This window comes from Selaginella moellendorffii, unplaced genomic scaffold (genome assembly GCF_000143415.4).
Source record: "Selaginella moellendorffii unplaced genomic scaffold, v1.0 SELMOscaffold_69, whole genome shotgun sequence".
Classification (NCBI taxonomy): domain Eukaryota; kingdom Viridiplantae; phylum Streptophyta; class Lycopodiopsida; order Selaginellales; family Selaginellaceae; genus Selaginella; species Selaginella moellendorffii.
In genome coordinates this window covers 636714-661491 of record NW_003314330.1, presented here as the reverse complement: position 1 = coordinate 661491, position 24778 = coordinate 636714, and the positions used below count along the sequence as shown (strand labels likewise).

The 24778-nt window shown below is 39.9% G+C and overlaps 2 protein-coding genes across 2 annotated transcripts; both read left to right on the top strand.

Moving 5' to 3' along the window:
• Positions 1-6180: 6180 nt before the first annotated feature.
• Positions 6181-6894, top strand: LOC112340701 (cytochrome P450 71A1-like). Its single transcript, XM_024659539.1, has one exon. The coding sequence runs from the start codon at positions 6181-6183 to the stop codon at positions 6892-6894; it is 714 nt and encodes a 237-aa protein (XP_024515307.1).
• On the top strand, positions 6894-7657 carry LOC112340700 (flavonoid 3',5'-hydroxylase-like). Its single transcript, XM_024659538.1, has 2 exons — positions 6894-7061; positions 7154-7657. The coding sequence occupies exons 1-2, from the start codon at positions 6894-6896 to the stop codon at positions 7655-7657; spliced, it is 672 nt and encodes a 223-aa protein (XP_024515306.1).
• The last annotated feature ends 17121 nt before the right edge of the window (positions 7658-24778 follow it).

Sequence of the window (24778 nt, the reverse complement as noted above, 5' to 3'; positions counted from 1 at the left end):
CACACACACACAGATATATATATATATATATATATATATATATATATAAAAAGTATTTCATTTGCAAAAGGCCATTAAAAACTCTTGCTTTTAAATTTCTATTTTCTTTACATATTAAATTCTCAAGGTGGCTATGAACAAAATCCATGGGAAAGTATTTAAATTATGAAATGGGATTTAAATGGAAAATAGTTCTTAAATGGAAAAGTGTTTAGATCCATTATTAAAACTACTTACGATATAAGTAAATTTTGATTAACAATCTTCACTTTATAGGATGCAAGGAATAAAGACAAATCAATGAAAGATTTCAGACATTTCCTTCTTGATTTCTAAGAACATGTAGAAATTTATTGATTTCGACACAATTGTAGGAATTTTTCCAAAAATAAATTAATTTCACAATTATAGTATTGTGAAGGCCAAGTGTATGGCTACGATGCTATATACTAATATTAGCGTAATGGGATTTTGGTAGCCATCAGATTGGTTTCAATCTGAACCACTTGTTCCTATATATAAGCTAGGGTTTTTGGGCTAATTGATATGCACATTTTCTGTATTCTCTTTCCATATTCCAAACACTCACATTGGTGGAGTTGAGGGGCATCTTTGATTGTCCCTGCGAAGTGTTTGAATTTGGGATTTTAGTTTAGATCTAGCTTTTACATTGTCTAGATCTAGCTTTATCTATTTCCTTTCTTTTGTTCTTCTTTTTCAGGATTTTGGTTTAGATCTAGTTTTTTGCATTGTCTAGATCTATCATTTCCTTCTAGCTTTTTGTCATTTCTTTACTTTTGCTCTTTCTTTTTCGTTCATTTTTATGGCAGATCAGCAATCTCCTCCTTTGACTCTGGAGCAGCAGTTAGTCCAATTGTTTGATGCTATGTGCTTGCAATTGAACAACCAAACTCAATTGATAGCAACATTCATGGCACATGGTACAACTCCTCCTGCTCTTGGTGCCAATCCGCGCGTTTGGCCGGAGTTCTTTCGCGGGAATCTTGGGGATGATGTGTACCATTTGTTCAATCACTTTATGATGATTGCCACATATCATTCTTAGGATGATACTCGACGTTTGCATGAGTTTCCCACGTGTCTCCAAAGGACAGTATTGCAATGGTACAATGGATTGAGCGCAGCCACTCGTGGGGATTGGAGTGTTCTTTCAGACGTCCTCAAATGTGCCTTCGGACATGCCGATGATTATGATGATGCTTTTCAACAATTATATCATCTTCGCCAAGAGCCATCTAAGTCGGTGATGCAATTTGGCGTTCGTTTCTAAAGTCTTTTGCTTTGTGTGGAGCCTAATATGTCTGAGCGGATCAAGCTAGGAATGTTGTGGCTAGCACTTCGTCAAGATCTTGTCAGACTTGTGCATGCACTTGCTCCCACCACCCTTGACGATGCTCTTCGCTTGGCACAACATTATGAGATGTCACCTTTTCCACTTCTCGCTACATGTCCTTCTACTCCACTTCCTATGAGTGATGGTCCTGTTCCAATGCAAGTTGATGCTGCTGTTGCTTGAGTCCAAGGACAAGGGCGAGGACATGGTCATGGCTGTGATATTCGTTGTTGGACGTGTGATGAAGTTGATCATAGTTATTGGCGTTGTCGAGGTTTTCCGGATTGGCGACCTCCATTTCCTGAGTGAAGACCTTAGCGTCAGAAACGTCCCGTTAGTGCTGCTGCAGTGGAAGGTTTGGACACCAAGGTGCATCCAAGAAACAAAGAGTCACACGAGTAATGGAGGGACTTTGCGTGAATAAGTTAATGACCCCTCTATTTTTCTTTTAGGAGTATCATCAAGGGGTTCACTTGGCACTAGTTCATCTAATGTTTACATTCCAAGCTTGTTTTTATACCAAGAGGTCTCCTATTATTCTCTCCATGTTGGTTGATACAAGTTTGAGTTTATCTTCTATTGCTCGACCTGTTGCCATACGTTGTCGTCTACACTTGTGTTGTGCGGCAGACCCAATTTTCATTCTTTATGGCAACGGCTGTACACATGCATGCACACAGGATGAGGTGGACCTGGTTGTGCATGTGGGCGATTTCGAGCTTGAGTTGCAGTGGTTGCGAGTGGTGCCTAGTCAAGCTTTTGACCTTATTTTTGGTATGGATTGGTTGCAGCGCAATCATGCCAAATATGATTTTGAGGCTTCTCCCCCTTGTTTTATACTTCCTTATGTTTCATCTATTCCTCTCACTTCCATACCTCTTTGTCCTTCTACTTCTACCTCTGCTTCCATTACTTTTGTTCCCCCACTATTTCCTCATGTGTTTCCATCTTGTTTTGCTCTTCCCTTTTCCGATCCCTCCGACAATCTTTGTGTTGTAGCTGTTGACCGGCTCATGAAAGAGTATTTTGATCTCTTTGAATTTGACCTATCGTTTGGGGCCAAGATTGCCACATGTCATCCGAATCCAACCGGGGATGCTTGTCCAATCAAGGTTCCTATTTATTGTCGGTCACCTAAGGAAATCAAAATTTTATATACAAACATCAAGGAGATGTTGGAGAAGGGTGTTATTCGGAAGTTGCAGAGTCCTTAGGCATGTGAATCTCATCTTGTGACGAAGCCTGATGGGAGTATTTATTTCTGCATTGACTATCATCCATTAAATAAAGTGACGATCCTAGATGTGTACCCTCTTCCTCACATTATTGATCTCTTGGATCATTTGGGGCGAAGTCATTAGTTCACCAAGCTAGATCTTGCTTTTGGGTACTGGCAAGTACTGATGGCCGAAGAAAATATTCCTAAGACTGCTTTTTGTACACCATTTGGTTTATACAAGTTCTTGGTGATGCCGTTTGGTTTGAACAATGCTCCAGCAACTTTCTAACAGATGATGGACGAAGTTCTTTGCAATATGCTGGAGGTGACTACTGATTTCATTGATGATGTCTTGATCCACTCGGAGGGGACGTGGAAGGAGCACATTCGTGATGTTTGTAAAGTGTTAAATTGGTTATATGACATTGGTTTAAAGCTGAAGCAGTCGAAGTGTGTGTTTGGGTCTAAGGATACAACTTATCTTGGGTATCGTATTTCTTGTGAAGGTTTGCAAGTTGATCTTGGCTTGTGGCTATTCTAAAGTTCCTTACTCCGAAGTGTGTGAATGATGTGCAACACTTCTTGGGCAAGATGCAGTATCTCAGTCATTTTGTGAATCATCTTTCTGATTGCACTGCACTATTGTGAGCGTTGCTGAAGTCATCAACATCATCTTTCATCTGGTCTCCAGATTGTGAGCAGGCGTTTGGGGATCTCAAAGAGCTATTGACGACTCCTCCGGTTTTAGCATATCCTGACTACACTCAACCTTTTATTTTACACGTGGATGCTTCTGACATTGGTCTTGGAGGTGTGTTAATGCAAGAGAGTTCAAGTGTGCTTGGTCAGCGCCATCCCATTGTGTATATAAGCCATACATTACAACTAGCGGAGATGAACTACTTCACGATAGAGGAGTGTTTAGCAGCAGTCTGGGGTTTCGAGAAACTTCATGCATATCTATATGGTTCTCAAACATTACTTGAAGGTAACTATACTGTTATTATTTCATTATTGAAATGGAAAAACCTGGTTGGTCGTACTGTTTGGTGGGCTTCAAAGTTTCAGATATATGATTTTGATGTTGTTCATCGCCTAGGGAGTTCTATGGCTAATGCTAATGCCCTTTCTTGAGCTCCTTTTCCTTCTCCACTCTCTTCTCATATTTCTGATGAGCCTGTTGTTCTAGCATCTGTGGATTTTCTAGACGAGGATTCTGTGCCATCGGTAGTTGCTGTACTTGACGTTCAGTGTCCACTAGGCCTACTTTCTTTTGATAAGGTTCACGAGACTCAAAAGATTGAGCCGTGGATTCGAAGGCTTCGAAATGGGTTTGAGAATCTTACATCACTTGTTGATGACTTGCCTTTTTAGCATTTACATTCTCAATATCGCCTTGAAGACGGCCTTCTTTATTTTGTGGGGACGGATCCTAATGATTATTTACGGCTGGTGGTGCTTTCTATCTTTATTCCGCGGTTTCTCCATGCTTACCATGATTCTCCTGTTCTAGGTGGGCATATAGGACATTGTCGTGTAATCGAGAAGTTATGCAGGTCTTTCTATTGGCCGGAGATGCAATGTGATATTATCCGGTATGTGCATAGTTGCATTTGGTGTTAAGCTTGTAATACTCCCCCTCGGGCTACGGAAGGACAGTTGGAGTCAATTGCAGTTTCCTGTCCGTTTGAGTTGGTGGCATTTCATCTTATGGGACCTTTTCCACGGTCAACTGCTAGCAATGAGTATGTTATTATTGCTTCTAACTACTTAACTCATTAGGTGGAAGTTAGTGCTCTTGCTAGCACCTCTGCAACTGCTGTTGGATACTTCCTCCTCAATTGAGTGGTGTTCCAGCATTCTTGTCCAGAGTGGATTCTTTCAGATAATGGTCCCACATTTATGGCTGAAGCATTTCATATTTTGACATCTTGGTTGGGGATACACCACACTTTCACGAGTGTTTATCATCCACAATCAGACGGTCTGGTGGAATGGCTCGTTCGGACATTCAAGGGGATGATTGCGAAGTATGTGAACTTTCAGCATTCGGATTGGGATGGTGTAGCGCATGTGATCATGGGATGAGATTTGGATATACTGTCACCGTGGATCCTTGGAACCTTGGGGGATAAATGGGGATAAAATAGCCACTAAGGGCTCTCTCATCAAGCAATTGCCCCTTTTCCAATTGGCTTAAGGGGAAAGAGATAAGGTGCGTTACAGTTGGTATAAGAGAAAATGGCACGGGTTCGATTCCCATTGATTAGTAGCTACTTAAAAGTATAATATACCCTTGAGCAAGGTATAGTCCTACCCCTAAATTTGAAATCATACGTATTGGGCATCCATGCGTACGTCCTTCCTCTTGTGTGGAGTATCCACGGACGAAGGTATCCACCATGGGACTACGGTATGGGTGGATGACTAGTTGCCTCACATGGAATAGCTAGTCTACACAATGGAAGGATTGGTTGATTCAGTGCGGAAATGGAGGTGCTGGTTCCCCTTGGCTCAGTAGGGGTTGTTAGTCAATAGTCAATGAGGACATTGACATCTCTGAAGGGGGGGTGAATGTAGCGCATGTGATCATGGGATGAGATTTAGATATACTGTCACCATGGATCCTTGGAACCTTGGGGGATAAATGGGGATAAAATAGCCACTAAGGGCTCTCTCATCAAGCAATTGCCCCTTTTCCAATTGGCTTAAGGGGAGAGAGATAAGGTGCGCTACAGATGGTTATTTGCCGTATCTTCGGTATGCATATGTCACAGGGGTGTAGAGTTCTGTTGGTGCTTCACCATATAAACTCCTATATGGTCATAATCCAATATTACCAACGAAGCTGGGTTTACCTTCATGATTGCCACGAGCTGCGGATGCTAGGTCGTGGGATCAATATTTGATAAGCATTCTTCCACTTGTCCAAGTGAAATCTGCCAAACACTTAGGCTGCATACAAGTGGGACAACAATGGCAGTACAACTCCCATCATTGTCCACCTGCAGAGTACAAAGTGGATGATTTGGTGTTAGTCTATTTTCCCTATCTTATGGTACGTGGTTTATCTAAGGGGCTCCTTGCGCAATAGAAAGGACCGTATCGGCTATTGCGGCAAGTTGAACCACAAGTTTTTGAAGTTCGGCATGACGTCTAGCAGGCTAATCCTCTAGAGATTGTGCATGTGCAGCAATTGAAACACTTCATACAAAGGGATCATAAGTAGTTAATACCACCTACAGATCCGTTGATGCCTCCTCCTAATGTTCCTCCAGATCCCGACCCATCTACAAGAGAACCCTGATGGTCTTCCATTATTCCGAGAGGAGGGGATGATGTGAGGGCCAAGTGTACAGCTATGATGCCGTATACTAATATTAGCGTAGTGGGATTTTGGTAGCCGTCAGATTAGTTTCAATCCGGACTACTCGCTCCTGTATATAAGCTAAGGTTTTTGGGCTAATTGATATACACATTTTCTGTATTCTCTTTCCATATTCCAAGCACTCATAGTATAAGTTCAACACACACCTCTCCATCCTCATCTCTTCCACTCTTTTCTCTTATCTTCTTCTCAATCTCCAAAATCTCTCAAAGGACTTCCATGGATTCTCTTCTCTACTCTAGTGTTTGGTACTACTGGACAACTTGTCTGTGCTTGGTGATTGCATTCTTTGTGCTGCTCAATCTCTACTCAAGGAAGAAGGCACATAGCAATCTTCCACCCGGTCCCTTTTTTTGGCCTCTTGTTGGATCACTGCCCTCTCTCAGCCACTCCAGGCACCACTCTCTCCATCGTCTCGCCAAGAAGTATGGACCGATCATGTATATGGAGCTGGGAAGCCGTCCTCACGTAATCATCAGCAGCCTTGCGATGGCCAGGGAGGTTCTCAAGGATCACAATGTCGAGTTTGCGAGCAGGCCCCAGTTTCACACCTTCTTCAAGAACGTAAGCCACGACTACAATGATCTTGTGTTTGCTCCTCATGGCGAGCGCTGGAAGATGCTGCAGCGAGTGAGCGGCACAGAGATCTTCGCCACCGGGAGAGTGAACCACTTCTCTGGGATCCGCAAGCGCGAGCTCGCGGCATTTGCCTCGATTGTAGAGAAGTCGGTGGCTGCCGGGGAGGCATTTGATCTCACCACGCTGCTTCACGAGCTCTTCACCAACTTGATGACGTCAGTTCTCTTCGGCCAGAACTTTTATAACTCGGACACCCCTGTCACCCGAGAGGCTGAGGGTTATCGGGCTGTGTGGGACACGATCACCGAGGAGTCAGAGCGGCTGTACATCGGAGACTTCATCCCTGCACTGTGATGGGTCGACAAGATCAAGAGGAGCGAGCACAGGCTGAAGAACCAGATCATACCGGCAGTGGAGAACTTCCTAAACGCGATCGTCAAGCAGCACAAGGAGAGCTTCATCTCGGAGAATCCTCCCAGGGACTTTGTGGACGTGATGCTCTCACTGGGTGGCGAGAACAAGTTGGATGACATGGCAATCATCGCACTCCTCCAGGTAAGGAGAAAAAAATCTCTTCTTGCTCGCTAAGAACTTGTGCTCGATTCCTTGACAGAATCTTCTCTTAGCTGGGACGAACACCTCCAAAGGCACTGTGGAGTGGGCGATGTCCGATATGATACACTGCCCCGGCGTCCAGAAGAAGGCGCACGAAGAGCTCGACCGGATCGTTGGAAGGAACCGCTGCCTGGAAGAGACAGACCTCAAAAATCTCCCTTACATCCAAGCCATCGTCAAGGAAGTCCTGCACTTGCATCCACTGGCCACCACTGGCCTCCCACACAGCAATCCCGGGACCTCCCAGCTCGCCGGCTACACAATCACGGCCAACACCACGCTGCTCGTCAATATCTGGGGGATCCATCACGACCCGGCGAACTGGAGCGATCCCAAGAGCTTCTGTCCAGAGCGATTCCTGGGCAGCGATCACAGCATCCTGGGGAACCACTTCGATCTCATACCTTTTGGATCCGGGCAGCGCCGCTCCCCACGTGTCGCTCACGCTGGCCTATCTTCTGCATCGATTCGAGTGGAGGGTGCCGAATGGGCAGGAGATTGACATGGAGGAGAAGACGGGGCTGGCGACCATGCCCGCCAAGCGTCAGATTGTCTGTGCCACTGTGAGAAAATGAACAACTTTATGGATACCTTTAAAATATTCATATTTGCAAACTAGGTTATCCCGAAATATTGCGCAAACCTTTGATGCTCCATAAAGGTAGAGGGTAGGGTTGGAGGATCTGAATTAATGAAGAAGGTTAGTGTTCTTGAAGTTTGGAGATTTTAAGAAGCTTGGATGCAAACATTTGCCACAGAGCGTTCAGACCTTTTGACATGCTCAACAATCTATAAAGGTAAAGCCTGTGGCTTGGTGGAGTTGCAGAACTAGCCACCTGAGATAAAACAGATGGTCATTGGTAGTAAGCCGGGTCCAAGCATGGCTCAGAAGGATTACACAAAGGCACAGGCCCAGATAGAACAAATGCAGGCCCAGCTAGCCAAGATTGTCGGAGACCATATAGTCCCTGATAAAGCTAGTGCATGCCCAACTATCCATACTGTGTAATGCTACAAGATAGTTAAAGAGCATAAGAAATGGTTTTTGGAATAACACTAGGCATGATAGTGGCTTTGAAGATGTAGTTTAAAGTGCAGGAAGAGTTCATAAAAACCATGTGGTTCACAAATAGTACCAAAAGTTAAAGGGAGATAATGAAGACAGCAGTTAAAGACTTATGTACAACCTTTTTGAAAGCAAATACTGTCACGACTACAATATCATTTGGCCTTTTAAATTTTAATCGTGACAGTGTTCATCTTTAAAAAGGCTGTACACAAATCTTCAGTTACCATCTTTGTAAAATGCACATTACTTCCCAAGAACTCTAGAATTTGAAATACTTGTGAACCATAGAATTTTCATGAATTCCTCCTACACCTTAAACTACATCTTCAAAGCCATTATCATGCTTTCTCATGCTCTTCAACCGTCTTTATAAGGTATGCCTGTACCTTTTCATGGTCTTTAACTGTTTTGGTTCTTGTACTAGTGTTTGGGAGTGCTGCAAATGTTTGTACAACCTTTCTGAAGATGAATGTTGTCACAATCACACATTGTTTAGTGTGGTAAGGTTCAGTCTATCTTCCTTTGTGGAGCTCTAAGTTTTTATATACATTCACAACTGGAACAAAGAAAAACGAGCCTATTAGGAACTTTCAGGCCATAACATCACACCGTGTGGTTTTTATGTGCCAAACGATGTTGTAGTTGTGCTATACATGAGAACCACACTGTATGATGTTATGGCCTGAGAGCTCCTCTTTAACAAATTCGTCTTTCTTTGTTACCTTCACAAAGGAAGCAAAAAGTTAGAGCTTCACAAAGGAAGAAAAATCGAAACTTATTAAGTCAGACAATGCTGTAGTCGTGACAGTGTGGTTCTCGAGCTGGTGTGCGGATGTATATACAGCCTTTCTGAAGGCGAATGCCATCACGACCATGATATGGTCTAGCCTGGTAAGTTTCAATCTATCTTCCTTTGTGGAGCTCTAATCCTCTATAGACATTCACGATTGGAACAAAGAAAAACAAATCTGGTGTCATACAGTGTGGTTCTTGTGCTGGTGCTTGGAGTGTTGCAAATGACAATGGTGTTGTCCATGAAATTGATGCTCTCCTTGATAATACTTGTCGAATGGGGGATTTCACTTTTAAGTGCTTTGGCAAGCATCTAGAACGTCACTATGGAGGAGTGGGTATGGTATAAAACCATGCTGATCAAACAACACAACAGTGGTCATCCAGATGTCCCATAAGCTACCTCCCAGCTCAAGAAGGAGCATGTACCTCAAGTGGATGAGCTCTTAACAAATTATGGAGGCATTTGCACTTGCTCTTTATTCTTGAAATGTGTTAAATTTAAGTGAAAAATACATTCGTACTATGTTTTAAAATAAAGTAAATTACTTTACATTAAAATTTAGGATATTTTTTAAAAACATTTTCATTCACACATAGTGCTAACTTTAACACAATGTTTTCACTTTTTAAAACATTCAGACCAAAAAAAATTGATTTTAAAAGATGGGGGAATCTTAAAATATTTTTAAAAGGAATCTCCAAGATTCCCAAAAGATTCCAGCGCCCTGATTAAGGTGTTTTGCGAGCTGGGATTGCCACGAGCTCGGGCATTGATGGCGGGGGAGGCTGATAATAGTCATTGCCAAAGTAGGCTCTAGGTCATATTGGGGATTCAGTGGAGGAATGAGGAGTAGCCAATTTTGGGGAAGGAGGAGCTGTAGGGTTTGATAAGGAGATGGTGCTGGTTCAGGGTGGTGTCATCCAATGTGGAGGTGCTGCTCATGGAGTGAGGAGCAACTGTGGTGGAGGAGCATTTGGGGCTGGAGGATGGGCACTAGGCCCAACTGTCACTCGAGGAGGCAGGTTGCTTCAAAGTTGAGGTTGTGAAGATGCCGAGCTTGTGGATCTTGGCCTCAATCAGGGCCGACCTGGAGCTAGAGCGTGGAGAGCTGTAGCACGGGGAGCTAAAGCCTCTCCCCCACGGCTTTTAGAACTTGATTGTTCTCCAAATTCTATTACTAAAGAGGTAAGTTTCATCCCGAGTTTAGCTCAGAGTTTCTAGGAGAGTGGTTTTGGGTTTAGGTTTTGAATTTGATTTGAATTTGAAAATTTAAAATATTTTAAAACATGTTCGAATGCTATTTTAAAGACATTTTAAAGTAAGTCAAATGCAAAGTCACTAGTGTTTTACGTTAAATTTTTACCACAAAAACCTATGCAAGTGATGTTTTAAAATGCATATTTAAAGTTTAAAACAAGTTAAAAACTACTCAAGTGCGAATGCAGCAATCACAAAAATTAAAATACACATTTTAAAATATTTTTATATATAGCACAGGTGTGAATGGCTCCTATCTCACTTACTAACATTTATTTGGTTTTCTATTGATAGATGTTTATAGTTTTACACCCATAAACTTGTTCTATAGAGGGGAAGTACATCACATAGAAGCTCTATTTGGTTTATCATTTGAGACAACATACCTTGCCAATGCTTTTTTGGGGCAGACATAACTATTATCTACATAAGCAAAAGGTTGAGGGATGATATCCTTTGGTTGTGGGACCAAAGTGACTATCATTGTTAACAAGTAAGAAGGTTTTTATAGAATTTTTTTTGCATTAATTATTTTTAATGAATTTTATTTGTTCCATAAATACAAAAATATGACTTAGCAGCCAAGTTCAAAGCTTGGGTGGCTGACTCCACACCCCTTTTTGGAGTTTTAGCTCACACTCAATCTTCTAAACTTTAGAAACCAAGATAAAAGGAATAAAAGTCTATTTATTTTAATCAATTATATACTCCAGTGGAGAAAATCCTTAAAAATGCTATTAATTTTCAATTTGTTTTATATGTAGTTGATCTTATATAGTAAGCTCAATCAAGATAGTAAAATATTGATAGAATAACTTCAATATATTGCTAATAAATATAATCAAAACTTTAGAATTTAAATTTGGATGTTGGTTTTTATAGGATGAGGGAAGTTTCATAAAAAATATTGTAGTTGAAATTTAAAAACTTCTACACATACATATCAAACATTCAATCATAAAGGCAATGTTCTTATTAAATTCATTTGCTTAATGTATAAAACTCCAATTGAATGGGTTACAAAATAACAATGTTTGATATTTTAATGATAAAATGGTACAAAGTTTGTATGAGATACCTAAATAATTTCTCAAGTTAAATTTAAAATATTTATTTATTAAATAATTAATAATAATATAATTTCTAGATAAATAGCTAAAATTATTTATAATATTATAGTTACTTGTTGTGAGTGCATAGAATATAGAAAGGAAATAAAAAAATGTGCATATCAATTAACCCAAAAACCCTAGCTTATATATAGGAGTGAATTGTCTGAATTGAGACTAATGCAATACACAGATAGAGAATTTTAGAATAGCTGTAAGTTTATTAGAATTAACTTGCAAACCTTCACGAGAAATATGGTACTCAAGATAAATCGTGTCTTTGGACTAAAACACGCACTTCAACTGTTTCAGCTTTAAACCAACTTCTTGTAGCCAATCCAACACTTTATGAACATCACGGACATGTTCCTTTTATGTCCCTTCTGAGTGGATTAAAATATCATCGATGAAGTCAACAGTCACTTTCAGCATATCACAATGAACCTTGTCCATCATCTGTTAGAAAGTTAATTAGAACTTTGATTGGACAAATGTCCCCAATTGTAATAAGATGATGTGTGACAATCTTGGTCTTAGATGATAAGTCAAATTCAAATAAATCAATATACTTCTTTATAAGCCAGTTGACCACTACAATACAAAGACCATCAAAGGGATAGGAAAAAGGAATAGAAGAATAAAATAGAAATATAAAAGGAAGTAATAGGATGTAGCGCACGTGGTTTTGACCCTTTATCCTATGGTGATTTACCATAGGATAACACCATGAAGCGGAACCTAACCCTCTTTGTGCCACGTGACAGATGCCACGTGTCACATGCCACGTGTCTATGCCACGTGTCCATAGGAACCTGAGGTTCAGGGCCTTGGGCCACTGAACGAAGGAACGGTGCCAAACTCCCAAACATGGAGCCAAGGAGTGACGGAACCAAACCACGGAGCAACTCCCGAGCATAAAGCCCAAGGAGCGAAGGGACAAGAGCCCGGAGCGACTTGGAACAGTCCTAGAGTAACCAGCATCCCAATGCCAGGACCAGCACGCAAAACGGAGCCAAACGGAGTCTGGCGCTACTTCGGCATACCAGTGGCCTAACGTGAGGATATGGGTACTCCACTAGCTAGCATGGAATGGAACTTGGGCTTAGACCCAAGCCGAACGCAAAACAAGGACAGGCCCCCAACCGGGGGTTAGATTTTCCCCCAATTTTTTGGGCCATCCCTGATTTCCCCCCTTTCCCTTTTAAAATTTTGAAACCCCCCAAAGGCCCCCCCCCCCCCCCCCCCCCCCCCTTGAGGAACACACGCTTTGGGCTTTCACCCCAAGCCTCCCTTAGTATCAAGAGTTAGTCTCTGGGACAAGCTTGAAACTTACTAAATATGGAATGTCCCTAGATTGCGATTTTGGACATGGGACGAACACCATTGTGTTCAAGCCGATCTCTACATTCCGTAAATATGCCAAATGAGCAAATCTGGACACTTTCCATAAATAGCATTTGGGACCGAAATGAGACTAACACAAAGGGTATGATAGCAAGGGTGTTTGGCAGACACGGTAAGCTATCATGTAGCGATATTGAGGGACCAATCTCAATACGCGAGGGTTCTTGTCAAGCCAGTGCAAGACAGAGCAAAAGAGAACTAACAAGCCGGGCCAAGTATGCTCAGCCAAATAGACACTTAGGAATTCCTTCTTTATGCTCATCCGGCCAAGTATAGATGCAAAGTCCAGTTTACTAACACTTGAACAAGAGGGGCTAATAAAGGGAACTAGCAGTACCGACCTCCTGCCATCGTGGCAGTAAGGTAAGAGTGTCCGTAAGGACTGGTCGACAGGTAACTTTCGATACCCGAAGTCACATTCGCGACACTCTCCCCCCCTAGGGAAAATCGACGTCCTCGTCGATGCATACTCGAGTCTAGAATACTGCCAAGGAAACAACTCCAGAAAAAGTTCACGGTACTCACACTATGTGAGAAATGCACCAACTTAAATGAGTTAGGGGTAACCTCTTTGTCTAACGCGGATGCGCTACCAACTCAGACACCTTTCGACCGTCGCCGACAAGGAAATGACCAATGGAGTCAGCCACCCCTACTGCTCTGGGAGTCACCCAGCTTACAAAAGTGTGATACGCCCCTGCCTGCAGGGACATAGAGAGAGAAGCCAGAGGCCCTAACCCTCCTGAGCAAAGAAACCAAACCCGTCGGTAAGGTTTAGATAGACTACTGTAAACAGGCAGTTAGAGTTGTTTACACGGTCACGCCCTTTTAACGGAATAAGGAACATCGACAAAGAGGCGGGTTATGTAACCAGTTGACAGTAGCTACCCCATGACTAGAGATTTCACCATGCACACAAAGTGCCAAAGCCAGTCTGCCCATTACTGGCCCAAACTCAAAGATCAATACATGGACAATATCAAAGTCATAGACAATGATATCTTAAAGTCTTAATTATCAGTGACTATATCTTAAATTAGAACACAAAAGTATTCCAAGTAAGGTATCGAGTGGTGTTCTAGCATTCTTGTCTAAAGTGGATTCTTTCGGATAATGGTCCTACATTAATGCCTAAGGCATTTCATCTTTTGACGTTTTGGTTGGAAATATGCCACACTTTCACGAGTGCTTATCATCCACAATTAGACGATCTGGTGGAACGACTTGTTCGAACATTCAAAGGGATGATTGCGAAGTATGTGAACTTTCAGCATTCGGATTGGGATGGTTATTTGCCGTCTCTTTGGTATGCCTATGTCACAAAGGTGTAGAGTTCTATTGGTGCTTCACCATATAAACTTTTATATGGTCATGATCCAATATTACCAACGGAGCTGGGTTTACCTTCGCAATTGCCACGAGCTCCCGGTGCTAGGTCATGGGATCAATATTTGACAAGCATTCTTCCACTTGTCCAAGCAGAGTTTGCCGAACACTTAAGCTGTGTACAAGTGGGACAATAATGGCACTACAACTCTCATCATCGTCCACCTGCAGAGTACAAAGTGGATGATTTGGTGTTAGTCCGTTTTCCCCATCTTATGGTGTGTGGTTATCTAAGGGGCTCCTTGCGCAGTGGAAAGGACCATATTAAATGTTGCGGCAAGTTGGACCGCAAGTTTATGAGGTTCGGCATGATGTCCAGCAGGCCGATCCTTCGGAGATTGTGCATGTGTAGCGGTTGAAACACTTCATACAAAAGGATCATGAACAGTTAATACCATCTACAGATCTGCCGATGCCTCCTCCTGATGTTCTTCCAGATCCCGGCCCGTTTACAAGAGAACCCTGACAGCCTTCCATTGTTCTGAGAAGAGGGGATGATGTGAGGGCCAAGTGTACAGCTACAATGCCGTATACTAATATTAGCGTAGTGGGATTTTAGTAGCTGTCAAATTGGTTTCAATTTGGACCACTCGCTCTTGTATATAAGCTAGGGTTTTTGGGCTAATTGATATGCACATTTCTGTATTCCCTTTCCATATTCTATGCACTCACATTGTTAATAATTATTTTAATATATCAATTCATATAATAGTGAATTTAGTATTTAAATACAAGCTCCACTTTTGTAACACTTTATATTTCTTTAATTTCAAAATTTACAGATAACACCCTTCTCTAACATCTCCTTAATATTGGCTCACAAAATCTTGAGATTTTTTAGTGATTAACACTAAACTTGAATCTTGTTTAAATGAATATCTCTAATTAGAACAAGATTGACAATTGCAATCTTTGCCCTAGAAGACATATGAAAGTCAAAGAAATCAATATACTTTTTCTTGAGCCAATCAGCTATAACATTATAAAGATTATCGAGGGAATATGAGAAGAGCATGCAATGAAAATTAAACATCATCTCAAGAACAATTATTGTGAAGTGATTAGACTAATGATATACATCATCCTTAGAATTCCCATAGAAGAAATTCAACTAGACTTGAGGATTAGTAAAAGGAGTAGGAGGAGGAGAAGTTGCACCATATGTCATAAACATTACTATTAATTGTGTTTTAATTATCTAGTTACAACTGTATAACATTGAGCAATTATAACAATTATTGCTCCATAAATAAAAGATTTACTTACTATTAGAGGAGAAAAAAAATGAAAAGCTATAAGAACAACAAAAATCTAAATGATGTAAAAGCTAAATCTAAAGAAAAATCACAAATCTGAACACTCTTAAGAGCTTTACCTCCACTAATGTAAGACCCAAAAATGTATATACTCATAATAATATTAGTTTATATAAAAATGAGTTGTCCAGATTGAACCTGATCTTATGACTATCAAAATTACACACCAATAATAGTATAGCCAAAAAATTAATTATAATTTAATTTTAGAAAATAAAACAGGTTTATATAGGTTTTTAAGATGAGTTTTTGATGGGATTCATATAATTCTAAATTAATTCACTTTGAAGAGAAAATTTGTTTTATAATAAATTACAATTACTTCTTACAATTTACAATATGACCAAACTATAATTGAATTATCAGAATATAATAGAGTAAGTCCATCCATATCTACACGGTGGATGGGCTTACTGTATTAAGTATACTACAGTAATATTATACTGTATTAATATTAAGAATGTTATTTAAATATTTTTTAGGAAAAGCATGTGGAAATGTGTTTTAAAAAATTAAAATACTATATTTATTAAAAATAAATTCTTGCATTGACTAACATTCTTCTAAACAACAATTACAATCGCAAGTATAAATGAGATGAGCTCCATAACTTCTCAAGCATAGCAAGCAAAGCTACTTCTTCTTTCGTTGCTCTTTAAGTCCCAAGAAGTTCACGGGTCCTCTAGAAAGAAGGTGAAAAGAAGCAATAGTGACAGGGATATTGCTTGGCCAAGCTGGAGCGGTAACGTCCGGCTGCAACACGAGGTAAGTCACAAGTTTCATGGTATGTTTTCGAGTACCTTGATGATATCCGGACTGATTGTGTGTGGATCTCTTCATGAAAACTTCGCTACTACAGGTGCTGGTTTGTAAGGAATCGTTGTTCCTCTGAGAATTCGTGATTTATGACTGCACAGAAACCACGAGGCCTCCTTTTGATCATCTGTTATACTTGGCTGATATTTTCGCATCCTCATTGATCTCCCTGTCGATTGTAGTGGCACCGACTGTGAAGATCCAGAGAGCACCGTTGGACACCGATCCAGTAAATGGTCCAGAGTTTCCACCAGTGCAAGAGACCATGATCCCTCTTTCAACAGCGTGATAGGCACCAATCGCAATGACGTCTACGCTGTAAACTGCGGGATAGCCTCCGAGTGAGATGGACAGGACATCCACGCCGTCGTTGATGACATCATCGAAACCCGCAGCAATGTCAACTTCCTTGCAGCTATCCATCCAGCAGACTTCGTACATGGCGATCCAAGGATTTGGAGCTCCTCCTCGTCTCTTACTCGTGTGTGGAACCAGGCTTCCAGCAGCTGTCGACAACGTATGAGTTCCATCTCCAACTGAGTCTCTCGAGTTCTTGTATGGGCCCGTCGAGACTTTTGCTCCGTTATAGTATCTCCAACGAGTTTCCTGGTAAAGAGTTCATTCATCACTGTAGTCTTTTCTTCTGGAAAACTCTAACACGTACTTGACAGTCTCATTGGCTTTGGTGCGTGGTGGATTGATGCAAGTTCCTTTCCAATGAGCGGGCACAGGTCCCACGTCTGAAACTCTCCGACTCCAGCCAGATAGCACATCAAGCTTTTTCGAGCGAGTTTTGTAAGTTACCTGTGTCCAGAACTGACGATCATGTCAGTAGGAGCACTCAGTGTGATTGCTTTTGGCTGGCATGGTCAGGCTGAGGAAATCCCACAAGTGTGTTGTCATTGGATAAAGCATTTTGCTGTTGAGGACCTCAAGCATTCTTACAGTATTTGTAATTCATTTTTATTACCAATTCCTGTAGTATTTATAATTCATTTTTACTACCAATTACTGTAAGTCTGTCTGTTAGTCAACTATCGTTGACTGAGAGTCAATCAGCCAGCTGTCGGTCAAGCACTTAAGTCAGAGTGATTGACTGACAGTCATCTGTGGTAATGGTTAATTTGAAGAAATGGCTTTCAGTTTTTAAAACATTTTTGATTTAGTGAAACTGCTCCAAAGCTCAGAAAGTTGAAGTTAGCATCACCAGCAACGTTGTTTGTTGTGGGGTTCCATATCTCAGTCAATGCCTACATGACAGGTGCTGCTGGGTGCCTTCTAATATTTCTGAACCGCTGTTGTATATTTGGATCCTCAAGATAGTTAACAAACTCCCAAGCTTCGTTGTCATCCCAATTCGGAATAACCTTCTTCGACCGGCTTTTAGGGGTTGATCTCCGCAAACGTGTTCATTATTGTGGACGCCCACGTACTATCCCCTGAGTCTCCTCTGCCTGCTGTGACTCTGCTTCAAGTTCAACCTGTTGTCCCGGCTCCTCTCAGCCTGGCCTCAGTCGGCTGTCCATCTTCATCCATGACCCGACGCGGACCCATGCTCCTGCTTGCACGTCGCTTGATGATCGGAAAATTTAATGTGGTAGACTATAGCCGTATTCTTGCACTTCCTTGCGGCAGAGTAAGTTCAAAGCTTCAAACCTATGCTCGAGATCTTGTTTGCACTGCAACCATTCACTACAGTCTGTGCTCATAACATGCTTCCTCACTCTGATTCTCCGTGGACGTGTCTTACCAAATTCGGCTCTGCAGTACACTCACCTGTATTCTCTGTTGTCATCCTTAAAGGTAAACTTAGACACAGGGTCATCTGGTTTCGGATCCCCGCCCCCCTGTCTGTGCCTGTTGTGGTTGTGCTTCAGCTTCAGCCCGCTCCTCGTTGCTGCCCGCTCCTTGTTGCTGCTCCTCACTGCCGCCGGTGCCACACCCAGACTGTTGCCGCCCTCCGCCGGCACCACGCCCAGCCTGTTCCCACCCTCTGCCAGCGCCACGCCCCTGTGCCTGTTGCCGCCCTAGCTGCTCATCACCACCACCACACTTCATCCAACAGAATATTCCGTAACGCTGCAAAATTTGGACTTACTTTAATTACGTATATTATGCTAATATATTCGTAGTCTGAAACTGCTTCGGCTAATTTCACTACTGGCAAGTATATTATGGTGAATCAAGGTGAAGCAGATATGAGATAGGTCTGGAATTATTTTCACCTTCAAGCTTAAGCACACTGGAAATCAACTCTAATGTTTTGTTTGTCTAAGGGACCTGTGAACTCCTTGGGAGTTAAAGAGCAATGAAAGAAGCAACAGCTTTGCTTGGTATGCTTGAGAAGTTATGGAGCTCATCTTATTTATATTTGTGATTGTAATTATTGTTTAGAGTGTGTTAGAATGTTATTCTTTAGAGAAGAACTTTAATTCAGCCCATTCCAAATGATAGTCAATGCAAGAATTTATTTGAGCTGGTATTGTAAAAGCAAGAGTTTTACTATTGTTCTTACTTATATGTTCTTCAAAATGTTACTTCTTACATAGCTCCTAAGCAGTTGTTTTACAAATCTCCAAACTGAATTATAAATAATATTAAAATAAATAAGTAAATTATAATTTTAAATAAATTTCTATGCCTTGCATGTAGCAACACTTGGTTTGCTTAATAGTAGTGTTATTTTTACTTATTAATCTAAATGATCAAATAAAGTTTATAATTATAAGCATGTTTGTAATTTATAAATACAAGATTAATCTTATTGCATATCAACCATTAGATGATAGAATAAAAAAGAATATACTAGAAAGGGTTTAGGAAAGTTTATAAATTATAAATATATTTATAAATTATAAATATAAGATTAATCTAAATGAATAATAACTGTTAGATAGTAGAATATCCTAGAATTTCCAAGTATATTCTAGGTATATCCACTACCATCCTACAGGTTTGCTTAAGCAAACTAATAATTTAAACTATTTATTTAGAAATTAAAATATTATTGTGAGGTCCAAGTGTATGGCTATGATGCCATATATTAATATTAGTATAATGGGATTTTGGTAGGCATCAGATTAGTATCAATCCAGTTGTATATAAATTAGGGTTTTTGGGCTAATTGATATGCATATTTCTTATATTCTCTTTCCATATTTCATCCACTCACATTGGTGGAAATGAGGGGTAGTTTTGATTGTTTTTGAAAAATGTTAGGATTTGGGATTTTGGTTTAAATCTAGCTTTTGCATTATCTAAATCTCCCTTTTTTTATTGTTTTTCTCAACCTTTTCTTTTTTGCTCTTTTTTTTTTTGTTCATCTTCATGGCAAAGTAGTAGCCTCCTCCTCCTTTGACTCTAGAGCCGTAATTAGTGCAATTACTTGATGCTATACAATTGTAATTGAATAATCAGACTCAATTGATGGCAACATTCATGGCATATGGTACAACTCTTTTTGCTTTTGTTGCCAATCCTTGCATCTAGTCAAAGTTCGTCCATGGGAATCCTATAGATGATATATACTATTGGTTCGATCACTTTATGGTGATTGCCACATATCATTTTTGGGATAATGCTTGACTTTTATATAAGTTTTTCATGTGTCTCTAAGGGATGATGTTGTAGTGGTACAATGGTTTGAGCACAGCCATTTGTGAGGATTGGAGTATTCTCTTGGACATTTTCAAATGCACATTTGGACATGCTAATAATTGTGATAATACCTTCTAATAATTGCATTGTCTTTGTCAAAGGCCATCCGAATTGATGATGCAATTTAGCATTCATTTTCGAAGCATTTTGTGCAGAGCCAAACATTCCTAGCTTGATCTACTCTAACATATTATAACCAAAACTTCATCAAGATTTGGTAGGACTTGTGCATGCACTTGCTCCAACCACCCTTGACGATGCCCTTCGCTTAGCATAATGTATAAGATGTTGCCTCTTTCACTTCTTGCTACACGTTCTTCAGCTCTACTTTCTATAGGAGATGGTCCTGTTCCAATAGAGGTTAATGCTTCTACTGCCCGAGTTCAAGGACTAAGACGAGGACATGGTTGTGGCTATGATGTTCATTACTAGGCGTATAATGAAGTTGGTCACACTTATTAATGTTGTCGGCATTTTCCAGAGTGGTAACCTCCATTTCCTAGATGAAGACCTTGGCATTAACAACATCTTGTTGGTGCTGCTATAGTGGAAAGTCTAGACACTGAGATGCATATGAGAAACAAAGAATCACATGAGTAATGGAAAAACCTTGCATAAATAAATCAATGACCCCTTTATCTTTCTTTCAGGAGTATCATCAAGGGGTTTATTTATCATTAGTTCATCCAATATTTACTTTTTAAGCTCATTTTTATAACAAGGGGCCTTTTATTCTTTTCTTTGTGTTGGTTGATACAAGCTCGAGTTTATTTTGTATTGCTCAGCTTGTTGCTATATATTGCCTTCTACATTTGTGTCAATGTGGCAAAGCTAATTTTCATTCTTTATGGCAATGGCCATACACATGCATGTGTATGAGATGAGGTGGATTTGGTTGTGTATGTAGATGATCTCAAGCTTGAGTTGTAGTCATTATGGGTGGTGCCGAATAAAACTTTTGACCTCATCCTTGGTATGGATTGGTTGTGGCACAATCATGCTAAGTGTGACTTTGAGGTTTCTCCCTCTTATCACATACTTTTTGATATTTCTTCCATTCCTCTCACTTTTGTATCTTTTCATTCTTTTACTTTTACCTTTGTTTCCACCACTTTTGTCTTCCTCTTACTTCTTCCTAGGTTTTTGTCTTGTTCCTCTTTTTCCTTTTCTAATCCCTCTAATAGTATTTGTGTTATAGCGGTTGATTGACTCATAAAGGAGTATGCCAATTTCTTTGAATTTGACCTATCATCGGGGGCCAAGATTGCAACATGGATGTTCATCTAATCAAGGTTCCTATTTGTCATTGGTCACCAAAAGAGATCAAGATTTTACATGCAAACGTCAAGAAGATGTTGGAAAAGGGAGTTATTCAGAAGTCATAGTGTCCTTAGGCGTGTGAACCTTATCTTATGATGAAGGCTAATGGAAGTATTCATTTTGCATTGATTATCATCTATTAAACAAAGTGATAATCCTGGATGTGTACCCTCTTCCTCACACTGCTAATCTCTTGGATTGTCTAGGGAGAAGTTGTTAGTTCACCAAGTTAGATTTTGTTTCTAGGTACTAGCAAGTACCGATGGCTAAAGAAGATATTCCTAAGACTGCTTTTTGTACACCATTTGGTTTATACAAATTCTTGATAATTCCGTTTGGTTTGAACAATGCTCCAACAACTTTCCAGTGGATGATGGACGAAGTTCTTTATGATATGCCAGAGGTGATTACTGACTTCATTGATGATTTTTTAATTCACTTGAAGGGGATATAGGAAGAATACATCTGTGATGTTTATAAAATGTTGGGTCAGTTATGGGAAGTTGGTTTAAAGTTGAAACGGTTGAAGTGCGTGTTTGGGTTTAATGATACAACTTATCTTGGGTATCGTATTTCTTGTGAAGGTTTACAAGTTGATTATGAGGTTGTTCTAAAGTTCCCTACTCTAAAGTGTGTGAATGATGTGTAACACTTCCTGAGCAAGGTGTAGTATTTCGATTGTTTTGTTGATCATCTTTTAGATCATATTGCATTATTATGAGCGTTGCTGAAGTCATTAACATCATCTTGCATCTAGTTTGTAAATTGTGAGTGGGCATTTATGGATCTCAAAGAGTTGTTGATGACTCCTCTAGTTTTGGTATATCTTGACTACACTTGACCTTTCATTTTGTGCATAGATGCTTCTAATATCGGTTTTGGAGGTGTATTGATGCAAGAAAGCTCAAGTGTGCATAGTCAACACTATCCCATTACATATATCAACCGTATATTACAACTAGTGGAAGTGAACTATTGAACCATAGAGAAGGAGTGCTTAGCAGCAGTTTGGGGTTTAAAAAAATTCCATACATATTTATATGGTTTTCAGACATTATTAAAAGGTGGTTATGTTGGAATTATTTCATTATTCAAATGGAAGAACTTACTTAGTGGTACTGCTCGGTGGGCTTTGAAACTTTAGATATATAATTTTAATGTTGTTCATCACCTGGGGAGTTTTATAGTTGATGCTAATGCCCTTTCTTGAGCTCCTTTTCCTTCTTCACTCTCTTCTCATTTTTTTGATGACTTTGTTGTTCTAGCATCTGTGGATTTTTGAATGAGGATTTTGTGTCGTCAGTAATTGTTGTACTTGATGATCAATGTCCACAAGGTGCAAAGCAGAATTTACTTTCTCTTGACGAGGTTCATAAGGCTCAAAAGATTGAGCCGTGGATTCGAAAGCTTCGCAATGGTTTAAGAATCCTATTTCACTTGTTAATGATTTGCCATTTCGGCATTTACAGTCTCAATATCACTTTGAGGACGGTCGTTATTTTCATTTGTTATATTCGTTATTTTCTGGGGACAGATCTTGATGATCATTTATAGTTAATGGTGCCTTCAATCTTTATTCCATGCTTTCTCCATACCTACCATGATTCTCCTATTCTATATGGGCATATAGGACATTGTTATGTGATCGAAAAGTTGAGCAAGTCTTTTTATTTGTTAGAGATGCGACGTGATGTTATCTGATATGTGTATAGTTGCATTTGGTGCCAAGTTTGTAATACTCCCCCTTGTGCTATAGAAGGACAGTTGGAGTAAATTGCAATTTCCCATCCGTTTGAGTTGATAGCATTTGATTTAATGGGAGCTTTTCTATGATTAACTACTGACAATGAGTATTGGTGGTCAAATATATCACTACTTGTTTTGGCATTAGAAGGTCCCAAGAGTGGGTCTATCCTTAAAGAATAACATGTTTGAAAGAGCATGACTCTCCACCTTAATTCATAAGTGAATATGTTGGCAATTTGATGGATAGAAAGGGGCCAATCTGGGAACAACTTTAGGCTCTTGGGAACAATATAAAGTTTTCCTTAGAGAGTTGAGGATGTGATTCAAATGAGTGTTTGATTTAGCAAACTAGCTAATATAATCGTGGTAAACAATTATAGGTGGGATTACGGGAAAGATAAAGCTCTAAAACAATAAAGGAGTCACAAGATTATCCTTATTAGTTAAGGTTGTGCTCATGAATTTGATATGAGAATTAATAACCGTAAGAGGTTAAATATTGATGAGGACACGAATCCTCAAAATGGTAGCTAAGGCTACTTTTTATAAATGCTGGAACAAACCCAAAGAATTAGGGGTGTACTTAGAGGATGAGTTACTATTCTCATCATATAGAGGGATAATCCTAAGGGGCAAAAGTAGCCCACAGGGAATAAAACATAATTAAATGTCAAAGTAACATTTGCAAAGATGGTCTTTATAAGTAGGACATAAATACAAGAAGATGTATTTTAGTGAACTAGCACCTTAAAAATAGCTAGGAGGCTAAAACCTTACGGGTCATCAAATTAGCAAAGTCCAAAAAACTAAGGAGTCAAAGAATAATCCTAAAAGACTAGTGGAAGCATTTGGACTAAAGTGTGTTATACCTTACGAAGGACGGGGAGAATTATAAAATCTAAGTATGAGAACAATGGGTATCTCATTGATGGCAGAATGTGTTATACTAAAGTCATGGGAAAGGTGTTCCCGAAAGAAAACAACTTTAGTGCAGAGTTGTGTGTGAATACTATAGTGTTGTGATAACTGATAATTGGCATGAGAAATAATTGTTTTGATTTTGGTAAAAACCTAAACACAAGTGAGAAGTGTCACAAGGGTAAATTTGTAAAGCCGATGGTGTGGAAACACCAAATGTGCTAAGGTGTGATGCCTTGAGGTCAAGTTAACGAGTTCATGAGAACCTCTTGCTAAAAAAATCCCAATAAAAATGGGATTGCATATCCTAATCTAGAAAGCATGTAGTTCGAGTGTGGTGACCAAAATAATGATGGAGATGTGGAAGCACTAATAATGAGTTGTAAAACTTGATAACTACGAGACAATTAAGCAAAATATATAAAATAATTTCTTCGATTGGTAAAACTAACTACCCAAGACTTCTTATTAGTTAGATATACCCCTTTGGGGGATAAATTACTTATGTTAAGATATAGTAGATTATTATTGTCATAAAGGGAAATACTCATTGTCAAAAAAGATTATCATTGGGACATCTAAACACTCTAAAACATTAGGGAATGGTGTTTGGTATCATGAGAGCATTAGATAAGGTTTAAGTCCCTAGCAAATAATGGGTAATAAGTGTTATCTAATATCCAAGGTTATGGGGACGGGAAAAGTTCGTCTATCCGAATGGACAAAGCCAAAAAAGGATTTTGGCATGGCTAGCAATGGGTATAAAGAGACCCATACATAGTGACATTAATCCCAATATATGGGATTACATGATGAGCATACCCAAATT